Genomic DNA, 25,326 nt, shown 5'->3' on the forward strand with positions numbered 1-25,326 from the left:
CAAGCCATGGTATTTTCAGTTGCCTCATATGCATTCGAAAGCTGGACAGTGAATTAAGGAAGATCGAAGAAGAATTGATGCCTTTGGATTATGGTGTTGGTGAAGAATATTGAATATACCATGGGGTGCCAGAAGAACGAACAAATCTGTCTTGGAAGAAGTGCAACCAGAATGCTCCTTAGAAGCGAGGATAGAGAGGCTACGTCTTACATACTTTGGACATGTTGTCAGGCGGGATCGATCCACAGGGAAGGACATCATGCTTTGCAGAGTACGGGGTCAGCGGAAAAGAGGAAGACCCTCACATAGATGGACTGACACATTGGCTGCAACAGTGTGCGCAAGCATAACAACGGCTGTGAGCATTGCGCAGGGCCGGCCATTGTTTCGACTCGGTGGCACTTATCAACACGAACAACAACATGCAATGTAGTTTGTGAATCACTGCTTTAGGGTAATAATTTTCAAGATGGCTTGGTGATAAAATTCTCTATTGCTAGAGAATCTTCACAATATACATATAGCACTTACTGAATCAGTAGTAATTTATGCTGGCAATGGTAATTTATGAACTTTAAATGAATCACTCCTTTCAATTCCAATTTTCGTGGAATTTATTGACTAAATTTTATGACAATATTAAAATTCACTTCAAAAAATTACTGTTAGCAATTTACATCAGAATGAATTCATAGTATTTTCGTTTTAGAGTTAATATTATTCATGAGTTAACTGCTCATATAGTTTTTTTTTGACTTCTACAGTTATCTTTTTTTTTATTAACTTTTATTAAGCTTCAAGTGAACATTTACAAATCCAATCAGTCTGTCACATACAAGTTTACATACATCTTACTCCGTACTTCCACTTGCTCTCCCCCTATTGAGTCAGCCCTTTCAGTCTCTCCTTTTGTGACAATTTTGCCAGCTTCCCTCTCTCTCTATCCTCCCATCCCCCCTCCAGACAAGAGTGGCCATCACACTCTCAAGTGACCACCTGATATAATTAGCTCACTCTTCATCAGCATCTCTCTCCCACCCACTGACCAGTCCCTTTCATGTCTGATGAGTTGTCTTCCGGGATGGTTCCCGTCCTGTGCCAACAGAAGGTCTGGGGAGCGTGGCCGCCGGGATTCCTCTAGTCTCAGTCAGACCATTAAGTCTGGACTTTTTATGAGAATTTGGGGTCTGCATCCTACTGATCTCCCGCTCCCTCAGGAGTTCTCTGTTGTGCTCCTTGTCAGGGCAGTCATCGATTGTGGCCGGGCACCAACTAGTTCTTCTGGTCTCAGGATGATGTAGGTCTCTGGTTCATGTGGCCCTTTCTGTCTCTTGGGCTCTTAGTTGTCGTGTGACCTTGGTGTTCTTCATTTTCCTTTGCTCCAGGTGGGTTGAGACCAATTGATGCATCTTAGATGGCCACTTGTTAGCATTTAAGACCCCAGACGCCACATTTCAAAGTGAGATGCAGAATGTTTTCATACCAGAATTATTCTGCCAATTGACTTAGAAGTCCCCTCAAACCATGTTCCCCAGACCCCTGCCCCTGCTCCGCTGACCCTTGAAGCGTTCATTTTATCCTGGAAACTTCTTTGCTTTTGGTCCGGTCCGATTGAGCTGCCCTTCCATGTATTGAGTGTTGTCTTTCCCTTCACCCAAAGCAGTTCTTATCTACTGGTTAATCAATAAAAAACCCTCTCCCTCCCTCCCTCCCTCCCCCCTTTGACACCACAAAAGTATGTGTTCTTCTCAGTTTTTACTGTTTCTCAAGATCTTATAATAGTGGTCTTATACAATATTTGTCCTTTTGCCTCTGACTCATTTCGCTCAGCATAATGCCTTCCAGGTTCCTTCATGTTATGAAATGTTTCAGAGATTCGTCACTGTTCTTTATAGATGCGTAGTATTCCATTGTGTGAATATACCACAATTTATTTACCCATTCATCCGTTGATGGACACCTTGGTTGCTTCCAGCTTTTTGCTATTGTAAACAGAGCTGCAATAAACATGGCTGTGCATATATCTGTTTGTGTGAAGGCTCTTGTATCTCTAGGGTATATTCCGAGGAGTGGGATTTCTGGGTTGTATGGTAGTTCTATTTCTAACTGTTTAAGATAACGCCAGATAGATTTCCAAAGTGGTTGTACCATTTTACATTCCCACCAGCAGTGTATAAGAGTTCCAATCTCTCCGCAGCCTCTCCAACATTTATTATTTTGTGTTTTTTGGATTAATGCCAGCCTTGTTGGTGTGAGATGGAATCTCATCGTAGTTTTAATTTGCATTTCTTTAATGGCTAATGATCGAGAGCATTTTCTCATGTATCTGTTGGCTGCCTGAATATCTTCTTTAGTGAAATGTGTGTTCATATCCTTTGCCCACTTCTTGATTGGGTTGTTTGTCTTTTTGTGGTTGAGTTTGGACAGAATCATGTAGATTTTAGAGATCAGGCGCTGGTCGGAGATGTCATAGCTGAAAATTCTTTCCCAGTCTGTAGGTGGTCCTTTTACTCTTTTGGTGAAGTCTTTAGATGAGCATAGGTGTTTGATTTTTAGGAGCTTCCAGTTATCTGGTTTCTCTTCATCATTTTTGGTAATGTTTTGTATTCTGTTTATGCCTTGTATTAGGGCTCCTAGGGATGTCCCTATTTTTTCTTCCATGATCTTTATGGTTTTAGTCTTTATGTTTAGGTCTTTGATCCACTTGGAGTTAGTTTTGTGCATGGTGTGTGGTATGGGTCCTGTTTCATTCTTTTGCAAATGGATATCCAGTTTTGCCAGCACCATTTGTTAAAAAGACTATCTTTTCCCCAATTGACTGACACTGGTCCTTTGTCAAATATCAGCTGCTCATACGTGGATGGATTTATATCTGGGTTCTCAATTCTGTTCCATTGGTCTATGTGCTTGTTGTTGTACCAATACCAGGCTGTTTTGACTACTGTGGCTGTATAATAGGTTCTGAAATCAGGTAGAGTGAGGCCTCCCACTTTCTTCTTCTTTTTCAGTAATGCTTTGCTTATCCGGGGCTTCTTTCCCTTCTGTATGAAATTGGTGATTTGTTTCTCTATCCCCTTAAAATAAGACATTGGAATTTGGATCGGAAGTGCGTCATATGTATAGATGGCTTTTGGTAGAATAGACATTTTACTGTGTTAAGTCTTCCTATCCATGAGCAAGGTATGTTTTTCCACTTAAGTATGTCCTTTTGAATTTCTTGTAGTAGAGCTCTGTAGTTTTCTTTGTATAGGTCTTTTACATCCTTGGTAAGATTTATTCCTAAGTATTTTATCTTCTTGGGGGCTACTGTGAATGGTATTGATTTGGTTATTTCCTCTTCGGTGTTCTTTTTGTTGATGTAGAGGAATCCAAGTGATTTTTGTATGTTTATTTTATAACCTGAGACTCTGCCAAACTCTTCTATTAGTTTCAGTAGTTTTCTGGAGGATTCCTTAGGGTTTTCTGTGTATAAGATGATGTCATCTGCAAACAGTGATAACTTTACTTCCTCCTTGCCAATCCGGATACCCTTTATTTCTTTGTCTAGCTTAATTGCCCTGGGTAGGACTTCAAGTACGATGTTGAGTAAGAGCGGTGATAAAGGGCATCCTTGTCTAGTTCCCGTTCTCAAGGGAAATGCTTTCAGGTTCTCTCCATTTAGAGTGATATTGGCTGTTGGCTTTGCATAGATGCCCTTTATTATGTTGAGGAATTTTCCTTCAATTCCTATTTTGGTAAGAGTTTTTATCATAAATGGGTGTTGGACTTTGTCAAATGCCTTTTCTGCATCAATTGATAAGATCATGTGGTTTTTATCTTTTGTTTTATTTATGTGATGGATTACATTAATGGTTTTTCTGATATTAAACCAGCCTTGTATACCTGGTATAAATCCCACTTGATCATGGTGAATTATTTTTTTGATGTGTTGTTGGATTCTATTGGCTAGAATTTTGTTGAGGATTTTTGCATCTATGTTCATGAGGGATATAGGTCTATAATTTTCTTTTTTTGTAATGTCTTTCCCTGGTTTTGGTATCAGGGAGATGGTGGCTTCATAGAATGAGTTGGGTAGTATTCCTTCATTTTCTATGCTTTGAAATACCTTCAGTAGTAGTGGTGTTAACTCTTCTCTGAAAGTTTGGTAGAACTCTGCAGTGAAGCCATCCGGGCCAGGGCTTTTTTTTGTTGGAAGTTTTTTGATTACCGTTTCAATCTCTTTTTTTGTTATGGGTCTATTTAGTTGTTCTGCTTCTGAATGTGTTAGTTTAGGTAGGTAGTGTTTTTCCAGGAATTCATCCATTTCTTCTAGGTTTTCAAATTTGTTAGAGTACAATTTTTCGTAGTAATCTGAAATGATTCTTTTAATTTCATTTGGTTCTGTTGTGATGTGATCCTTCTCGTTTCTTATTCGGGTTATTTGTTTCCTTTCCTGTATTTCTTTAGTCAGTCTAGCCAATGGTTTATCAATTTTGTTAATTTTTTCAAAGAACCAGCTTTTGGCTTTGTTAATTCTTTCAATTGTTTTTCTGTTCTCTAATTCATTTAGTTCAGCTCTAATTTTTATTATTTGTTTTCTTCTGGTGCCTGATGGGTTCTTTTGTTGCTCACTTTCTATTTGTTCAAGTTGTCGGGACAGTTCTCTGCTTTTGGCTCTTCTTTTTGTATGTGTGCATTTATCGATATAAATTGGCCTCTGAGCACTGCTTTTGCTGTGTCCCAGAGGTTTTGATAGGAAGTGTTTTCATTCTCGTTGCATTCTATGAATTTCCTTATTCCCTCCTTGATGTCTTCTATAACCCAGTCTTTTTTCAGGAGGGTATTGTTCATTTTCCAAGTATTTGATTTCTTTTCCCTAGTTTTTCTGTTATTGATTTCTAGTTTTATTGCCTTGTGGTCTGAGAAGATGCTTTGTAATATTTCAATGTTTTGGACTCTGCAAAGGTTTGTTTTATGACCTAATATGTGGTCTATTCTAGAGAATGTTCCATGTGCGCTAGAAAAAAAAGTATACTTTGCAGCAGTTGGGTGGAGTGTTCTGTATAAGTCAATGAGGTCAAGTTGGTTGATTGTTGTAAGTAGGTCTTCCGTGTCTCTATTGAGCTTCTTACTGGATGTCCTGTCCTTCTCCGAAAGTGGTGTGTTGAAGTCTCCTACTATAATTGTGGAGGTGTCTATCTCACTTTTCAATTCTGTTAAAATTTGATTTATGTATCTTGCAGCCCTGTCATTGGGTGCATAAATATTTAATATGGATATGTCTTCCTGATCAATTGTCCCTTTTATCATTATATAGTGTCCTTCTTTATCCTTTGTGGTAGATTTAAGTCTAAAGTCTATTTTGTCAGAAATTAATATTGCTACTCCTCTTCTTTTTTGCTTATTGTTTGCTTGATATATTTTTTTCCATCCTTTGAGTTTTAGTTTGTTTGTGTGTCTAAGTCTAAGGTGTGTCTCTTGTAGGCAGCATATAGATGGATCGTGTTTCTTTATCTAGTGCATGACTCTCTGTCTCTTTATTGGTGCATTTAGTCCATTTACATTCAGCGTAATTATAGATAAATAAGTTTTTAGTGCTGTCATTTTGATGCTTTTTCATGTGTGTTGTTGGCAATTTCGTTTTTCCACATACTTTTTTGTGCTGAGATGTTTTTCTTAGTAAATTGTGAGATCCTTATTTTCATAGTGTTTGACTTTATGTTAGTTGAGTCGTTACATTTTTCTTGGCTTTTATCTCGAGTTATGGAGTTGTTACACCTTTTTGTGGTTACCTTATTATTTACCCCTATTTTTCTAAGTAAAAACTTAACTTGTATTGTTCTATATCGCCTTGTATCACTCTCCATCTGGCAGTTCAATGCCTCCTGTATTTAGTCCCTCTTTTTGATTATTGTGATCTTTTACCTATTGACTTCCATGATTCCCTGTTATGTGTATTATTATTATTGTTTTTTTTAATTAATCTTAATTTGTTTGTTTTTGTGATTTCCCTATTTGAGTTGATATCAGGACGTTCTGTTTTGTGACCTTGTATTGTGCTGGTATCTGATATTATTGGTTTTCTGACCAAACAACATCCTTTAGTATTTCTTGTAGCTTTGGTTTGGTTTTTGCAAATTCTCTAAACTTGTGTTTATCTGTAAATATCTTAATTTCGCCTTCATATTTCAGAGAGAGTTTTGCTGGATATATGATCCTTGGCTGGCAGTTTTTCTCCTTCAGTGTTCTGTATATGTCGTCCCATTCCCTTCTTGCCTGCATGGTTTCTGCTGAGTAGTCTGAACTTATTGATTCTCCCTTGAAGGAAACCTTTCTTTTCTCCCTGGCTGCTTTTAAAATTTTCTGTTTATCTTTGGTTTTGGTGAGTTTGATGATAATATGTCTTGGTGTTTTTCTTTTTGGATCAATCTTAAATGGGGTTCAGTGAGCATCTTGGATAGATATCCTTTCGTCTTTCATGATGTCAGAGAAGTTTTGTGTCAGGAGTTCTTCAACTATTTTCTCTGTGTTTTCTGTCCCCCCTCCGTGTTCTGGGACTCCAATCACCCGGAAGTTATCCTTCTTGATAGAGTCCCACATAATTCTTAGGGTTTCTTCATTTTTTTAAATTCTTTTCTCTGATTTTTTTTCAGCTATGTTGGTGTTGATTCCCTGGTCCTCCAGATGTCCCAGTCTGCATTCTAATTGCTCGAGTCTGCTCCTCTGACTTCCTATTGTGTTGTCTAATTCTGTAATTTTATTGTTAATCTTTTGGATTTCTAGATGCTGTCTCTCTATGGATTCTTGCAACTTATTAATTTTTCCAGTATGTTCTTGAATAATCTTTTTGAGTTCTTCAACAGTTTTATCAGTGTGTTCCTTGGCTTTTTCTGCAGTTTGCCTTATTTTGTTTGTGATGTCTTGAAGCATTCTGTAAATTAGTTTTTTATATTCTGTATCTGATAATTCCAGGATTGTATCTTCCTTTGGGAAATATTTTGATTCTTTTGTTTGGGGGGTTGTAGAAGCTGTCATGGTCTGCTTCTTTATGTGGTTTGATATGGACTGCTGTCTCCGAGCCATCACTGGGAAACTAGTTTTTCCAGAAAATCCGTTGACTGGTACGCTGGCTCCAGGCTCTGAAAACAGTCGCTGCCTCCCTGTATTTGTTCGTTCTCCGTCTCTAAATCTGTGTTTGTTGTTCAGGGTTCGTAGATTGTTATGTATGTGATCGATTCACTTGTTTTTCCGAGTCTTTGTTGCAAGAGGGATCCGCGGTAGCGTCCACCTAGTCCGCCATCTTGGCCCCCACCTCCTCATATAGTTTTAAAAGTTAAAAAAATTTGGATCTGAGGTTACAATTTTGTTCATTTTCAGTATGGTTATACTCTTCCTTCAGATTTCTGATTGATATTCTTATTTTCCATCAACTTTGCAGTCATTCTGAAGAGAATTGCGTAGTTAGAAAGAGTTGTTACTACTGGACGTTTTGACTCAACTCATTTTATCCTAACCCTTTTGTGTTTCTGCTTTCCATTTCGGAGGACGCATTCTTAAGGCATTTAAATGAGAACTTGGTAATGTATTTGGAAAGTGATTATATTTCTACAATGGAGTTGATTAGGAGTCAACCAAAATATTCCCCACTGGATTCTACTACCCAGCAACAGAGCAGGCACCAATATTTGTTGGTTGAATATGTGAAGACATAAATTAAAAAAACCTAATGGTGACAGGGTTATGTGGAAGTGGGTAGACTTAATTATTGTTGAAAATAGCACAGATAATTAGAGGGAGGCAGTGTACTATAGAGGAAAAAACACCAGACCAGGAATCAGAAAACCTGAGTTCTAATTTCAGATCTGAAGGAAATAGCCATATGACCTAGACAGGTATCTGGGCCTTACCTCGATCCCTTGCCTGTAAAAGGGGAGCTCGTAGTAACCCCACCTGCTGAACTCAGAGATTGTTGGGGGAATGAAATGAATCAACATAAAATGCTTTGCAAATGTACATGTGTAAAAACAACTTTTTTGTTTTTTTAATGCATAGTGCAGTGCTTTGGGCAGTACTGGACAGTAGAGATAGAGATTCTCTTAGTTTTATTTATAATAATAAAAATGATGCTAAAAAACAGGGCCTAGGACTGATTCATGGAATACTTACAGAGTGTTAGGAGGTAGAAGGAAGAAGAGGAACCTACAAAACAGAAGCAAAAGGACCAAAGAGGAAATGGTAGAATCAGGAAAGTTAGCCTCTCTACTTCCCAGGCATGATTTTCACGAAGCTTTGTGTATGCTGTTGGGGAAAAGGATAGTTACTACTTAACAAGTAGCTTTTGATTTAATTTTCTAAACTCTGTGTAAGTAAATTTCTCTCTGTCTATTTGGGAAGTATTTGGGAGTAAAGAGAAGTTCACTTCTTGTAAGCTTAAAATGAGAGTAAATTCCTTCACTTAGGTCGTTTAAGAATACTTAGACTTTGCTTTTCTGTATTTTCTGCAGTAACTATGAATTACTTTTATTATCATCACGTTAAAAGTCCTGAATTACTAACCAGTGTTCTTGACTGCTTCTGGGGTGCTGCTGTGATATAGGCAGTGAAGATTCAGTGTCAGGGAAGGGTCCAGGATGATACGCTTCTCCATTTCTTGCTTAGACACTACTGTTCCCTGAGATACGAAATTAAGTCTGGGAAACAGAGCCCTCCGCCCCACATACCCTGAGTGGTCACGGTAATGCTTTGTCTGTATGTCCATCTGTACTACACATGCAGACAAGCTGTGCTCAGACCTCCAGGCAGCTGTGAACTGCAGGGAATGAGACATGTCACCCACTGGCATCAACCATTCCACGGGTGCTATGTTCATCTGTGACTGAGTAGCACATGAGACATACAGTGTTGGCAAAGTAAAAGCCACTGTTATCATTTATAGAAAACAAGCAGTCAACAATAACAACGATTCTCAAAACGGAAATGCTTACCCCTCCCCAGACTACCCATGTTGATTCTTATGTCGCTGGGCAGACGCACTGTGGCTCAGGTCAGATGCTGTGTTCACATCACTGCTGCCTCCAGCTACCGCTGCCCTGCTCCAGGGGCCCACAGGGCTCCTGAGGCTTCTGCTCTGCCACTTAGCCTTGCTGGCCTCTGCTACCAGCTCCCGCCATGCTACCCCGGCCTGAGGGGCTGTCTTGCTGCCATACTACCTGGGCCCCCTCTGCCCGGGGGGAGGCGAGCAGCCCCTGTTCAGGCCTCTCTTGCCCTCTTAAGCAAGTGTTACAGCTCTGTGTGGTCTGCTGGCAAGCCTCCTGCCCAGAGGTGTCTGGCTGCACCCTGCGATAGGAAGACACATGCACAGAGTCCTCTGAGGCCACCCCTGCCCAGGGCACACTCAGGCCTCTGCCCCACACAAACAAGTGTTACAGCTCTTTTAGCTCTGCTGACAAGCCTCTTGCCTGAAGCTGCTCAGCTCTCGTTCCATGGGCTGGAAGCCACTGCAACTACCTCACTCTGTGGGTCCGAAGGGTCCATTCCAGAATCTTCGTGATGGTAGTGATGCCCCCTGACCTCAGTAGGATTGGCCCGTATATAAGTCTACTTGTTATGTCAAGGCATGGTCCTCCCAGCAGGACCATGAACTGTCCAATCCCCTTGGTAGATCATAAGTCACTCAATTAACAGTCCAAGTCAATCATTTTGTGGAAATTACAAGACCATAGCCAGAAAGGCCATATAAAAGCAGTTCACTGCCCTGAGTCCCTGTGCACCACTCTCCAGATTGTGAGCACTGTGAAGGCAGGTAACACTAGCTCCTAGCTGAGTATATGAGTCACTAAGAGTATGGCTGAGAAAGTACAACCAAATTGGTTATTTCTTATAAGATGGTTTTATATTTCTTATAAGATTATTAGGGAATGGCTAATATATTTTTAAAATTATTTTATTGTGTATTTGGTAAAAGTTCACACAGTTAGGTTCCCATTTGACAGTTTCTATACAAATTTCTCACTGACATTAGTTAAATTTTTTACTATGTGTCCACATTTTTAATTCTGTTCTGCTTCTAGTACTCTAGTTTCCTGCCCCATATCTTCTCATCTTTGCTTCAGAGTAAATGTTGACCTTTTGGTCTCATATAGCTGGTTTTTTAGTAGAGCACCAATCTCACGGGTAATATCCTTTATTTTGTGTGACACTCTGTTATTTTGCTAAAAGGTGATCTCAGAATAGTTTTGGTTTAAGGTTTAAAGAGCATCTCAGGGCACAATCTGAGGGAGTCCTCTGGTCTCAACTGGTCCAGTAAGTCTGGACTTTTTAAGAATTTGAGTTCTGTTCTGTGTTTCTCTCCCCTTCTATCAGTGTCCATCTATTGTGGCCCTGATCAGAACAGTTGGTAGTGGTAGCTGGGCACCATCTAGTTCTTCTGGTCTCAAGGTAGATGAGGCTGTGGCTCGTGTAAGCTCTGAGCCCTGTAGACTGGCTTCTTCTCTGAGACTTTGGCTTCCTTCTTACTCTTTTGCTCCTGACCAGTAGAGGTCAATAGTTGTATCCTAGATGGCTGCTTGCAAGTTTTTAAGACCCCAGATGCTGCTCACCTTGAGCTGTATTATGCCAGTCGATATGAGGCAAAGGTCCTGAGCCTTCAGACCTAGAAAACCAGTCTTGCAAGGTATTTGGTTATGCCTGAGAAATATCTGTGATTGTGTCTTATATGAATATATGTGTCTGCACACACGTCTATACTTACATCTGCATTTTTTTTTTTTTTTTTTTTTAAATAAACTTTTTAATTTTAGAATAGATTCAGATTTGCAGGAAAGTTGACAAGATAGTACAAGAGAATCCCCATATACTCCACAGTCAGTATTCCGTGTTGTTAACATCTACATTTTACATTAAAAAATTGTGGTCAAGTCGATTCCAATGCATGGTGACTCCCAAGTGTATCAGAGTAGTACTGTGCTCCAAAGGATTTTTGATGGCTGGTTTTTCTGAAGGTGAAGAATCTGAAGGTTGATTCTTCTGAGGTGCCTCTGTGTGGACTCGAACCCCCAACTTTTTTTGGTTAGAAGCTGAGAACATCCAGACCTGACATTATTATGGTACTTTTGTCACATATTTAATGAATCAATGTTAAATACATTATTATTAACTAAAGTTTATATTTTATTTAAATTTCCATAGTTTTTTCTAATGCCCTTTTCCTCCTAGGATCCCATCCAAGGTAACATATTACATTTAATTGTCATGTCTCCTTAGGCTCCTGTTGACTCTGACAATTCCTCAAATTTTCCTTATTTTTGATGATTTTCACAGTTTGGGAATCATTGGTCTGGTATTTTGTAGTATGTACCTCAACTGGGATTTCTGTGATTTTTTTTTTCTTTTAATTAAACAGCAGTAAGAAGCATAAAAAAAAAAATTATTTTTTAAGAAGCATGTTTTAAAAATCACTCCTAATCTTATCCCTGAGACTTTACTACTGCTAATATTTTTGGTGATTTCCTTCCTTTATTATCTATAATTTAGAAAATTGGCATAATGTATTTTGTTTTCTTTATGTGACATTGTTGTTGTTGTTGTTTTTAGGGGCCATCGAGTTGGTTCCCGCTCAAAGCCACCCTATGTAGAGCAGAACGAAACACCGCCCAGTCCTGCACCATCATTAATTTCTTCCAAGACATTAGGAAGCTTTAGTTGCAGCGTAACATTCCTACATATATGTATCACGTTCTTAGGATACTTCTTAACTTAGGATAATACTGTTGTAGGTACTGTAACAAAAGAAGCAGAAATAACTGTCCCAAAGGTGACCCATGATTTCCTGCAGCTCCAAATTTTAGGAACTCAAGATCCAATTATTTTGTTTCTCTGCCATTCATATTTCTGCCTCATGTACCAAGATGAATGGTCTAGCTCCTGGTATCAAGTCCACCTTATAACAAGGAGAGAGTGGTAGTAGGAGGAGATCCTTCTTTTTTTTTTTTTTTTTTTTTATAATAACTTTTATTAAGCTTCAAGTGAACGTTTACAAATCCAATCAGTCTGTCACATATAAGTTTACATACATCTCACTCCCTACTCCCACTTACTCTCCCCGTCTTGAGTCAGCCCTTCCAGTCTCTCCTTTCTTGACAATTTTGCCGGCTTCCCTCTCTCTCTATCCTCCCATCCCCCCTCCAGGCAAGAGTTGCCAACACAATCTCAAGTGTCCACCTGATATAATTAGCTCACTCTTCATCAGCATCTCTCTCCCACCCGCTGACCAGTCCCTTTCATTTCTGATGAGTTGTCTTCGGGGATGGTTCCTGTCCTGTGTCAGCTGAAGGTCTGGGGAGCATGGCCGCCGGGATTCCTCCAGTCTCAGTCAGACCATTAAGTTTGGTCTTGTTATGAGAATTTGGGGTCTGCATCCCACTGATCTCCTGCTCCCTCAGGGGTCCTCTGCTGAGCTCCCTGTCAGGGCAGTCATCGATTGTGGCCGGGCACCAACTAGTTCTTCTGGTCTCAGGATGATGTAGGTCTCTGGTTCATGTGGCCCTTTCTGTCTCTTGGGCTCTTAGTTGTCATGTGGGCTTGGTGTTCTTCATTTTCCTTTGCTCCAGGTGGGTTGAGACCAATTGCTGCATCTTAGATGGCTGCTTGTTAGCATTTAAGACCCCAGACGCCACATTTCGAAGTGGGATGCAGAATGATTTCATAATAGAATTATTTTGCCAATTGACTTAGAAGTCCCCGCAAACCATGTTCCCCAGACCCCCGCGCTTGCTCCGCTGAGCTTTGAAGCATTCATTTTATCCCGGAAACTTCTTTGCTTTTGGTCCAGTCCAATTGAGCTGACCTTCCATGTATTGAGTGTTGTCTTTCCCTTCACCTAAAGCAGTTCTTATCTACTGATTAATCAATAAAAAACCCTCTCCCACCCTCCCTCCCTCCCCCCCTCGTAACCACAAAAGTATGTGTTCTTCTCAGGTTTACTATTTCTCAAGATCTTATAATAGTGGTCTTATACAATATTTGTCCTTTTGCCTCTGACTAATTTTGCTCAGCATAATGCCTTCCAGGTTCCTCCATGTTATGAAATGTTTCAGAGATTCGTCACTGTTCTTTATCGATGCGTAGTATTCCATTGTGTGAATATACCACAATTTATTTACCCATTCATCCGTTGATGGACACCTTGGTTGCTTCCAGCTTTTTGCTATTGTAAACAGAGCTGCAATAAACATGGCTGTGCATATATCTGTTTGTGTGAAGGCTCTTGTATCTCTAGGGTATATTCCGAGGAGTGGGATTTCTGGGTTGTATGGTAGTTCTATTTCTAACTGTTTAAGATAACGCCAGATAGATTTCCAAAGTGGTTGTACCATTTTACATTCCCACCAGCAGTGTATGAGAGTTCCAATCTCTCCGCAGCCTCTCCAACATTTATTATTTTGTGTTTTTTGGATTAATGCCAGCCTTGCTGGTGTGAGATGGAATCTCATCGTAGTTTTAATTTGCATTTCTCTAATGGCTAATGATCGAGAGCATTTTCTCATGTATCTGTTGGCTGCCTGAATATCTTTTTTAGTGAAATGTGTGTTCATATCCTTTGCCCACTTCTTGATTGGGTTGTTTGTCTTTTTGTGGTTGAGTTTTGACAGAATCATGTAGATTTTAGAGATCAGGTGCTGGTCGGAGATGTCATAGCTGAAAATTCTTTCCCAATCTGTAGGTGGTCTTTTTACTCTTTTGGTGAAGTCTTTAGATGAGCATAGGTGTTTGATTTTTAGGAGCTCCCAGTTATCGGGTTTCTCTTCATCATTTTTGGTAATGTTTTGTATTCTGTTTATACCTTGTATTAGGGCTCCTAGGGTTGTCCCAATTTTTTCTTCCATGATCTTTATCGTTTTAGTCTTTATGTTTAGGTCTTTGATCCACTTGGAGTTAGTTTTTGTGCATGGTGTGAGGTATGGGTCCTGTTTCATTTTTTTGCAAATGGATATCCAGTTATGCCAGCACCATTTGTTAAAAAGGCTATCTTTTCCCCAGTTAATTGACACTGGTCCTTTGTCAAATATCAGCTGCTCATACGTGGATGGATCTATGTCTGGGTTCTCAATTCTGTTCCATTGGTCTATGTGTCTGTTGTTGTACCAATACCAGGCTGTTTTGACTACTGTGGCTGTATAATAGTTTCTGAAGTCAGGTAAGGTGAGGCCTCCCACTTTCTTCTTCTTTTTCAGTAGTGCTTTGCTTATCCGGGGCTTCTTTCCGTTCCATATGAAATTGGTGATTTGTTTCTCTATCCCCTTAAAATATGACATTGGAATTTGGATCGGAAGTGCGTTAAATGTATAGATGGCTTTTGGTAGAATAGACATTTTTACTATGTTAAGTCTTCCTATCCATGAGCAAGGTATGTTTTTCCACTTAAGTATGTCCTTTTGAATTTCTTGTAGTAGAGCTTTGTAGTTTTCTTTGTATAGGTCTTTTACATCCTTGGTAAGATTTATTCCTAAGTATCTTATCTTCTTGGGGGCTATTGTGAATGGTATTGATTTGGTTATTTCCTCTTCGGTGTTCTTTTTGTTGATGTAGAGGAATCCAAGTGATTTTTGTATGTTTATTTTATAACCTGAGACTCTGCCAAACTCTTCTATTAGTTTCAGTAGTTTTCTGGAGGATTCCTTAGGGTTTTCTGTGTATATAATCATGTCATCTGCAGATAGTGATAACTTTACTTCTTCCTTGCCAATCCGGATACCTTTTATTTCTTTGTCTAGCCTGATTGCCCTGGCTAAGACTTCCAACACGATGTTGAATAAGAGCGGTGATAAAGGGCATCCTTGTCTGGTTCCCGTTCTCAAGGGAAATGCTTTCAGGTTCTCTCCATTTAGAGTGACATTGGCTGTTGGCTTTGCATAGATGCCCTTTATTATGTTGAGGAATTTTCCTTCAATTCCTATTTTGGTAAGAGTTTTTATCATGAATGGGTGTTGGACTTTGTCAAATGCCTTTTCTGCATCAATTGATAAGATCATGTGGTTTTTGTCTTTTGTTTTATTTATGTGATGGATTACATTAATGGTTTTTCTGATATTAAACCAGCCTTGCATACCTGGTATAAATCCCACTTGATCAGGGTGAATTATTTTTTTGATGTGTTGTTGGATTCTATTGGCTAGAATTTTGTTGAGGATTTTTGCATCAATGTTCATGAGGGATATAGGTCTATAATTTTCTTTTTTTGTAATGTCTTTACCTGGTTTTGGTATCAGGGAGATGGTGGCTTCATAGAATGAGTTGGGTAGTATTCCGTCATTTTCTATGCTTTGGAATACCTTTAGTAGTAGTGGTGTTAACTCTTCTCTGAAAATTTGGTAGAACTCTGCAGTGAAGCCGTCCGGGCCGGGACTTTTTTTTGTTGGGAGTTTTTTGATTACCGTTTCAATCTCTTTTTTTGTTATGGGTCTATTTAGTTGTTCTACTTCTGAATGTGTTAGTTTAGGTAGGTAGTGTTTTTCCAGGAATTCATCCATTTCTTCTAGGTTTTCAAATTTGTTAGAGTACAATTTTTCATAATAATCTGAAATGATTCTTTTAATTTCATTTGGTTCTGTTGTGATGTGGTCCTTCTCATTTCTTATTCGGGTTATTTGTTTCCTTTCCTGTATTTCTTTAGTCAGTCTAGCCAATGGTTTATCAATTTTGTTAATTTTTTCAAAGAACCAGCTTTTGGCTTTGTTAATTCTTTCAATTGTTTTTCTGTTCTCTAATTCATTTAGTTCAGCTCTAATTTTTATTATTTGTTTTCTTCTGGTGCCTGATGGATTCTTTTGTTGCTCACTTTCTATTTGTTCAAGTTGTAGGGACAGTTCTCTGATTTTGGCTCTTTCTTCTTTTTGTATGTGTGCATTTATTGATATAAATTGACCTCTGAGCACTGCTTTTGCTGTGTCCCAGAGGTTTTGATAGGAAGTATTTTCATTCTCGTTGCTTTCTATGAATTTCCTTATTCCCTCCTTGATGTCTTCTATAACCCAGTCTTTTTTCAGGAGGGTATTGTTCATTTTCCAAGTATTTGATTTCTTTTCCCTCGTTTTTCTGTTATTGATCTCTAGTTTTATTGCCTTGTGATCTGAGAAGATGCTTTGTAATATTTCGATGTTTTGGACTCTGCAAAGGTTTGTTTTATGTCCTAATATGTGGTCTATTCTAGAGAATGTTCCATGTGCGCTGGAAAAAAAAGTATATTTTGCAGCAGTTGGGTGGAGAGTTCTGTATAAGTCAATGAGGTCAAGTTGGTTGATTGTTGTAATTAGATCTTCCGTGTCTCTGTTGAGCTTCTTGCTGGATGTCCTGTCCTTCTCCGAAAGTGGTGTGTTGAAGTCTCCTACTATAATTGTGGAGGTATCTATCTCGCTTTTCAGTTCTGTTAAAATTTGATTTATGTATCTTGCAGCCCTGTCATTGGGTGCGTAAATATTTAATATGGTTATGTCTTCCTGATCAATTGTCCCTTTTATCATTATATAGTGTCCTTCTTTATCCTTTGTGGTGGATTTAAGTCTAAAGTCTATTTTGTCAGAAATTAATATTGCTACTCCTCTTCTTTTTTGCTTATTGTTTGCTTGATATACTTTTTTCCATCCTTTGAGTTTTAGTTTATTTGAGTCTCTAAGTCTAAGGTGTGTCTCTTGTAGGCAGCATATAGATGGATCGTGTTTCTTTATCCAGTCTGTGACTCTCTGTCTCTTTATTGGTGCATTTAGTCCATTTACATTCAGGGTAATTATAGATAAATAAGTTTTTAGTGCTGTCATTTTGATGCCTTTTTATGTGTGTTGTTGACAATTTCATTTTTCCACATACTTTTTTGTGCTGAGGCGTTTTTCTTAGTAAATTGTGAGATCCTCATTTTCATAGTGTTTGACTTTATGTTAGTTGAGTCGTTACGTTTTTCTTGGTTTTTGTCTTGAGTTATAGAGTTGTTATACCTTTTTGTGGTTACCTCATTATATACCCCTATTTTTCTAAGTAAAAACCTAACTTGTATTGTTCTATATCGCCTTGTATCACTCTCCATATGGCAGTTCAATGCCTCCTGTATTTAGTCCCTCTTTTTGATTATTGTGATCTTTTACCTATTGACTTCCATGATTCCCTGTTATGTGTATTTTTTTTTTTTAATTAATCTTAATTTGTTTGTTTTTGTGATTTCCCTATTTGAGTTGATATCAGGACGTTCTGTTTTGTGACCTTGTGTTGTGCTGATATCTGATATTATTGGTTCTCTGACCAAACAATATCCTTTAGTATTTCTTGTAGCTTTGGTTTGGTTTTTGCAAATTCTCTAAACTTGTGTTTGTCTGTAAATATCTTAATTTCGCCTTCATATTTCAGAGAGAGTTTTGCTGGATATATGATCCTTGGCTGGCAGTTTTTCTCCTTCAGTGTTCTGTATATGTCGTCCCATTCCCTTCTTGCCTGCATGGTTTCTGCTGAGTAGTCAGAACATATTCTTATTGATTCTCCCTTGAAGGAAACCTTTCTTTTCTCCCTGGCTGCTTTTAAAATTTTCTGTTTATCTTTGGTTTTGGTGAGTTTGATGATAATATGTCTTGGTGTTTTTCTTTTTGGATCAATCTTAAATGGGGTTCGATGAGCATCTTGGATAGATATCCTTTCGTCTTTCATGATGTCAGGGAAGTTTTCTGTCAGAAGTTCTTCAACTATTTTCTCTGTGTTTTCTGTCCCTCCTCCCTGTTCTGGGACTCCAATCACCCGCAGGTTATCCTTCTTGATAGAGTCCCACATAATTCTTAGGGTTTCTTCATTTTTTTTAATTCTTTTATCTGATTTTTTTTCAGCTATGTTGGTGTTAATTCCCTGGTCCTCCAGATGTCCCAGTCTGCATTCTAATTGCTCGAGTCTGCTCCTCTGACTTCCTATTACGTTGTCTAATTCTGTTATTTTATTGTTAATCTTTTGGATTTCTACATGTTGTCTCTCTATGGATTCTTGCAACTTATTAATTTTTCCAGTATGTTCTTGAATAATCTTTTTGAGTTCTTCAACAGTTTTATCAGTGTGTTCCTTGGCTTTTTCTGCAGATATCCTAATTTCATTTGTGATATCATTAAGCATTCTGTAAATTAGTTTTTTATATTCTGTATCTGATAATTCCAAAATTGTATCTTCATTTGGGAAAGATTTTGATTCTTTTGTTTGGGGGGTTGGAGAAGCTGTCCGGGTCTGCTTCTTTAAGTGGTTTGATATGGATTGTTGTCTCTGAGCCATCACTGGGAAACTAGTTTTTCCAGAAAATCCGCTAAAAAAAAAACTGCAGTCAGATCCCTATCAGAGTTCTCCCTTTGGCTCAGGCTATTCAGATGTTAATGAAGCCGCCTGGGAAGGGTGGGGGAGGGAACAGAGAGATAGGAGAGTAGCACCTCAGAATATAGCCAGAGTTGCTTGTCTTGCTTGGAATGACTGTTATATCTGAGATTCCCGCGGGCGCGTCGCCTATGTGTGCTGGCTGTGTGGAGATTGCCCCCGGGGGGTCTGGCCCGCTGGAGTCACGGTCAGATCCTCCGCTTCCAGCCCCACGCCCAGCGTCAAGGCTCCCCTACTGGGACGGTGCACTCTCAACTCCAAAATCAGTCGCTGCCTCCCGGGGACTTCTCGTCTCTCCAGCCGCGTGGCCGTGCCGCCCCCGTGAACTAGGTGGGCCCCCTCCCAGGGTTAGTTCAGATGGGTGGAGTAGCTCCCTGTGCTTGTGCCGCGACCGAGTGTCCTGGCTGGAACGCTGTTCTCCCCACTCCAATACCAGTCGCTGCCTCCCGGGGACTTCTCCTACCGGCTGCGTCCCACGCCGCCCGCGCGACCCGGCTGGTCCCCTTCCCGGGGTTAGTTCAGGGGGTGGAGCAACTCTCCGTGTTTATGGCGTACCTGCGTGCAGTCCTAATCCCTGCGGGACGGTTCCCCGGCTCGGATGCTGCTCTTTCTGCTCCAAGATCAGTCACTGCCTCCCGGGGACTTCTCCTACCGGCTGCGTCCCACGCCGCCCGTGGAACCAGCTGGTCCCCCTCCCGGGGTTAGTTCAAGGGGGTGGAGCAGGTCTCTGTGCTTGTGCCGTACCTGACTGGTACGCTGGCTCCAGGCTCTGGAAACAATCGCTGCTTCCCCGTATTAGTTCGTTCTCCGTCTCTAAATCTGTGTTTGTTGTTCAGGGTTCGTAGATTGTTATATATGTGATCGATTCACTTGTTTTTCCGTGTCTTTGTTGTAAGAGGGATCCGAGGTAGCGTCTGCCTAGTCCGCCATCTTCTTACATCTGCATTTTGATGCTTCTGTCTGTACACACATATGTATACGCTTGCACCTACCCATGGTCCCCCTGCCAGTAAACACCAATGTCCATTTTTTTTTCTCTCTCTCTATCTGTTCTTGTCTTCTTATAAAAGTGAGATCATACAGTATTTGTCCTTCTGTAATTGACTTGTTTCACTTAGCATTATATCTTCCAGGTCCATCCATATTATGTTTTGCAGACTCATCGTTGTTCTTTATGGTTGTGTAGTAGATTGAAGTTGTCAAGAATTTCATTTTACTTGGATCCACAATCAACAGCCATGGAAGCAGCAGTCAGGAAATCAAAAGACACATTGCATTGGGTAAATCTGTTGCAAAGGACCTCTTTAAAGTGTTGAAGAGCAAAGATGTCACCCTGAAGACTAAGGTGCATCTGACCCAAGCCATGGTATTTTCAATCACGTCATATTCGTGTGAAAGTTGGGCAATAAATAAGGAAGACTGAAGAAAAATTGACGCCTTTGAATTGTGGTTTTGGCGAAGAATATTGAATATACCATGGACTGCCAGAAGAACGAATAAATCCGTCTTAGAAGAAGTACAACCAGAATGCTCCTTAGAAGCAAGGATGACGAGTCTGTGTCTCACATACTTTGGACATGTTGTCAGGAGGAATCAGTCCCAGGAGAAGGACATCATGCTTGGCAGAGTACAGGGTCAGCGGAAAAGAGGAAGACCCTCAACGAGGTGGATTGACAGTGGCTGCAGCAGTGAGCTCAAGCATAACAACGTTTGTAAGGATGGCGCAGGACCGGGCAATGAGTGTTCCGTTCTGTTGTGCATAGGGTCACTATGAGTCGGAACCGACTCAACGGCACCTAACAACAACAGCATTTTGCAAAATATATTTGATTTCCAGGAGTGGACTGCCTGAACAAAATCCAAAATGTGCAAATGTGAGAAGCAAAGTAGGAAATAATTTCTTCCATCACAAAAAGATCATTTGCATGTGAAAAGAAAGGTTGTTTAAAATCATGAGATACCTTGGTACATTTATAAAATGATTGAATAATATATTCAGGAAATCTATAAATTTTAGAAAAAAAAGATTGAGTTATATATTCAGGAAATCTATAAATTTTAGAAAAACAGGACATGTAAAATATAAGGTGTGCTGAATATACCTGATTATCAGTCATATGTGTTGGTTATTTTTGGAGAGTGGATTATTGGTGGGTTGGTTAGCCATGACTTTAAAATAAAGGACTTTCACATGAGGAAAAATTAAGTCATTGAGTTATGTGCAATACTATGCTTTTGGAACAGGGTGTGTTTGGGGAGAGAGGATCTGGTTTTTGAAAGTAATAGCTAAAATAAAATATTTGAATAATATATGGTTATTAGTTACCTGTTCTAGCCTTTTGTAAATCTACGGTCTAACATGGTAGCCATTAGCCATGTGTGGCTATTTTTATTTAAATTGTTTAAAATGAAATAAAATTAAAAAATTCAGTTCCTCAGTCATAGTAACCATGTTTAAAGTGCTCAGTAGCCACATATATGTGGCTAGTGCTACTGTATTAAACAATGCAGAGAGACAGCACTCCTTTCCGTCACCACAGAAAGTTCCATTGGACAGCGCTGTTCTAAATTAATGAAAATTGCTAAGAGGTTTCAACAAATTTGCAAATTTTGAATGTTGGAGGATAGAATGGCAAGAAATGGAAAACTTTGCTCTCTGAAATTCTTAGTTGGACTCTCCCAGAATAGTTCAATTTTCTGGTAGGGGAGAGAGGAAGCCGACTTTTTACTTATGGAGTTTTAGCTGTGTTCTTGTTTGATATCTACAATAGCCAGGCCAGGCAGGTGGTATTATTCCCATTTTACAGATGAGATCAAGCCTGTAGTCGAGCAACCTTAATTTGCATCAAGGTTTGTTTGCCTTTACAGCCTACATTTTTTGGTTTTGTTTTGACTTCAGGAGTAGAGTTGAACACAATTTCCACTTCATGGTATATTGTCATTGATGCTTGATGCAGAAACCCACCTGTTTCTTCTCTCACCTGTAGACAACTGTTCCAATGTGCTTGATGTATCTTTTTGATTTTGCGAAATGCATATTGTGACTTCAAATTTACAAATGTTACATTTACATAGTATTATACAGCTCATGAAATTTTTCTGTTCTACAGTGTTGTTTGATAATTTAAGCACCCAGCTGTCTTCATTTCAAAAGCTTTGTGAGGAAATCTTTCTAATCAATGTTAAACTTTTTGGCCTTTATAATCAGAGAAGTCTGAAAGAGCCCCTCCTCCTTTTGCTCTGAGAAAACCGGTAGAAGGATTATTTGTCCCTGAATGTGTGTAATATTTTCTAAGTTACTTTTGTTTTCTTCTTTACCGTTAGATGGGCAGTGATTGTTCCCCACAGACAGTGCTGTATCTGTGCTTTTTTTTCAATTGAAAATTTTATTGAGCTAATTTTAGATTCACATACAGATGAAAGAAATAACAGATCCGCTGTACACGTTGCCCAGGCGCTGCTGCCTTTTATTCTTCTGATTTATATACGTAGGCTGGGAAGGGGGTAGTCAGGCTGGTTAGAATCATGTCAAGTGAGAGCCAAGGCCCAGGCATCTCTTGTGAGTATAACACGTGAACTGAACATGTGGACCTTATTTCAGTGGTTGCTTTCCTGAATTTTTTAGTGTGTGTTTTGGATAGTAAAGTTATTATATAGTTGAGCTCTGTGTGAGTAACATGATATGGTGTTTCTTTTAAGCAAATTACTTGAAATTTTCATACAAGTATGTTAACGGTAATTGTAGGAATCTGAAACATTAAACTTTGATAGTGATAAGATATTTTTATTTATGCTTTGTTGTAGGTTGTTTCACGAAGAAATCCAGAGGATGTCCAGGAGGTAACATGTTTGTCCATATGGAAATCTTATATACTTGATAAAAATTTAATTGTTTTGCTTAGGAAACTGAATTATTTTTATGCCAGTCTTTGTATTTGGTATATTTGTATGAAGATTGTCTGCAGCTCATAAAATGGTAGCTGAAGTGTCCCTATTTCAGACCTACTAGATAAACAAGAATCTGAGAAATTGTAGTGCTGTTTGATAACCGTGAGAATTGTTTTGCTAACTAGCACTCAGAGATTTCAGTGATAAGTTAAGGGACCCTACTTTCCTATTTCAAAATCATGATACCTGTTTAATAAAAAAAAGAAAGTCACTTGGAACTAGTATTAATTTTTAAAAATTATAATAATATGTTAAGGTTCTCTGCCTACTTCCTCTTTTGTGCTGAATTGACCTGTCGACACCTTGGAAAACAGCTTTGAGTATAGATGTTTCTCTTTAAGGGTCTTAGTTCTTTCGCAGACTCTTCACTGCATTTTTTTTTTCCTTTCTCTCTCCCTAAAGCGACACCAGCCCACTGTGCTTTTCCTTATGCTTAGTTGTCTACCTTTAGGGACCCTTACTGAGGACCACGCTCCTGTTAACGTTATTAATTTACTTTCATTTTGGCCCCTGCTCATGCTCACTAAGATGAGAAGGACAGTACTGGGGATTTTTCTCTCTCTCTGAAGTGTTTAAAATACAGATGTTGTGAACTGGCAGTCTTTGTTCTTCGCGTGTTTTTTGTTTTGGTTTTCCCAGTGAAGTCTGAAAGTCTTTAGGTGGAGTGTGTAATTTCCGTTGAGCCACCGGACCTGGTACCCTTTCCTGCAGGATCTGGCTTGATTCATTGCTTTAAGTTGACTGTTTGGTGCTGGTGGATTTGAATTGGTAGCCTCAAGTTTAGACAATATTTAAATTTATACATTACATAGCTCAGTTTGATTACTGTTTCTTGCTGTGTCTGATTTGATATTTGTTTTTGTCTTGTGATTAAAAATAGTCCAGCAAAAGACACAGTTTTAAAGACTTCGTACTGTTCCTTAGGAGTTTAAGATGCCTCCATTTCCCCCCCAACAGCCAGGAAGAGAATATTATAATTGTAATATTGTTATTTTAGAAGAAAAGGATATCTACATATACGTATTTATTTTCAGTGAAAGTAATTAATAAAAAAAAAAATTAATACCAGGGATTAATTAAAGTACTCTCCACTTAAGTGTTGTTTGGTATGATTAGTAAGAACTGTACTTGTATCTTTAGAATTCTGCAGGTTACACTGAATTACAATCAGTGCCAGGCTGTTCTGTATTTACAGCTCCTGTAAAGTTGAAATGGGCTCTGTTTCCTTTGCATACGTTGTCTGATTGCTGTGCTGCAGTTTGTAGCTTGATGTTCCCCTTTTCCAGGAAGAATCCTGAGCCAGCTTTTCATGAACATACTCTCTGCCATTTCCTTAACCCTTTTTTGGGGAAAACTCTTTTATATTAACAACTGTTGGTGAACCAGTCATCAGAATACTCTTGTAAGTGTGCTTTAGCTAGAAGATTGCATGGCCCTTTCTTAGAAGTGGTAGAAAATTCTTAAAAACCTGTTTCTGTGTAGCAGCCTTCTTAACACATAAAATAACTTTGCAATTATAGCAATACTTTTTCAGTTTCCCATTTATTTCATTTAAACGTCGCAATTCTCACTTCGGAGAGGAACCAACCACCTGGAATTTGTTTCCGTTTCCTTTCATTTTATTTCCTCTATCTCTTAACTAATTTATTTAGTGGTTGTTTTAGAATGTAATCAGGTTTCACAGGGCTATTGATGGTTAGTAGATGTACTGCTAGTCCAAACAAATATAGGGCTAATAGTACGCTCTTCTTATAAAACTGGAGAGATTTTGTTGTTTTTTTCTACATTCCTTGGCACATGCCACCAGAAATCACTGTTTTCTTTTCTTCCTAATACTAAAATACTCACTTGGAGTAAATAATTTAAATTATGTAGGGTAGCTTTCTTTTTTAAAAAAATCTTCAAAATAATTCCCTCTAAATTTTTATTTATCAAGAAGAGCATAGGTTCATCTGAAGGGAGACAGCAACAGGTCCTTGGAGGCCTCTTATTCAGTGGGTTCTTTACAGCATGAACAGTCTGCAGAAGGATGAGAAAGACATGGAAGTGTTGCCTTCCTCTTTAAAAAAAAAAAATCTATATCGTTTTCTCTATAGGTTCCAAATTTCACTGGCAGCAGTTGGGAAAGGAAAAGAACTGAAATAAAACTTTCCTTCTGTACATCATGTCAGAAATCTTTACTAAGTTGTTTCAAAACTAGAATAGTTTTAGAAAAAAGAAATGTGTCAAGAGAAAGAAAAGGCTGTTGAAAAAAGGGAAAAAAAACCCATAAGCGAATGGCATGGTAGTAATGTTGATAGCAAGGTAAGAAAATCCAGCAAGTTTTAAATGCTATATGAGAGTAAAAAGGACAAAGTTAATTGAATTGGGTGATTTTGTAGAATACAAGAGATCTGAAAGTTTTTGGTGTCAGTAAGTATGATTATCTGAAAAGAAAGCATTTAATATGTGTAAGAAATATATTTAAGGGAATGTCTTAGTTATTTAGTGCTGCTCCTTGGAAACTCTATGGGGCAGTTCTGCTCTGTCCTATAGGGTTGCTATGAGTCAGAATTGACTCGACGGCACTGGTTTTTTTGGATAACAGAAATACCACAAATAGATGGCGTTAACAAAGAGAAATTTATTCTCTCTCAGTCTAGTAGGCTAGAAGTCCAAATTCAGTGTGTCAGCTCCAGGGGAAGGCTTTCTCTGTTGACTCTGGAGGAAGGTCCTTGTCATCAGTCTTCCCCTGAACTAGGAGCTTTCTCCATGCAGGAATCTTGGGTCCAGAGGACACGCTCTGCTCGCAGTCCTGCTTTTGGTGGTATGAGGTCCCCAAGTCTCTCTGCTCACTTCTCTCTTTTATATCTGAAAAGAGATTGGCTTAAGACACTGTCTAGTAAATCTCATTAACATAACTGCTACTAATCCATCTCAGGAAACCCTGCTGGTGATGTGGTCAAGCGCTACAGCTGCTAACCAAAAGGTTGGCAGTTCAAATCCACCAGGCGCCCCTTGGAAGCCCTAGGGGAC

The 25,326-nt window shown here is 39.0% G+C and overlaps 1 protein-coding gene across 6 annotated transcripts in view; it reads left to right on the forward strand.

The window, feature by feature from the left end:
- The window catches only part of RPS6KC1 (ribosomal protein S6 kinase C1), a 197,226-nt gene that overhangs the window by 14,558 nt on the left and 157,342 nt on the right, over positions 1 to 25,326 (forward strand). For 3 of the 6 annotated variants that reach the window (XM_049868346.1, XM_049868348.1, XM_049868349.1), the window contains exon 2: positions 22,168 to 22,203. The exons of the other annotated variants lie outside the window; for them this stretch is intronic. In XM_049868346.1, coding sequence (XP_049724303.1) covers positions 22,168 to 22,203 — 36 coding nt within the window. The remainder of the gene's footprint in view (positions 1 to 22,167; positions 22,204 to 25,326) is intronic. 6 annotated transcript variants of the gene reach the window in all.

Source organism: Elephas maximus, chromosome 24 (assembly GCF_024166365.1).
Source record: "Elephas maximus indicus isolate mEleMax1 chromosome 24, mEleMax1 primary haplotype, whole genome shotgun sequence".
Lineage (NCBI taxonomy): Eukaryota > Metazoa > Chordata > Mammalia > Proboscidea > Elephantidae > Elephas > Elephas maximus.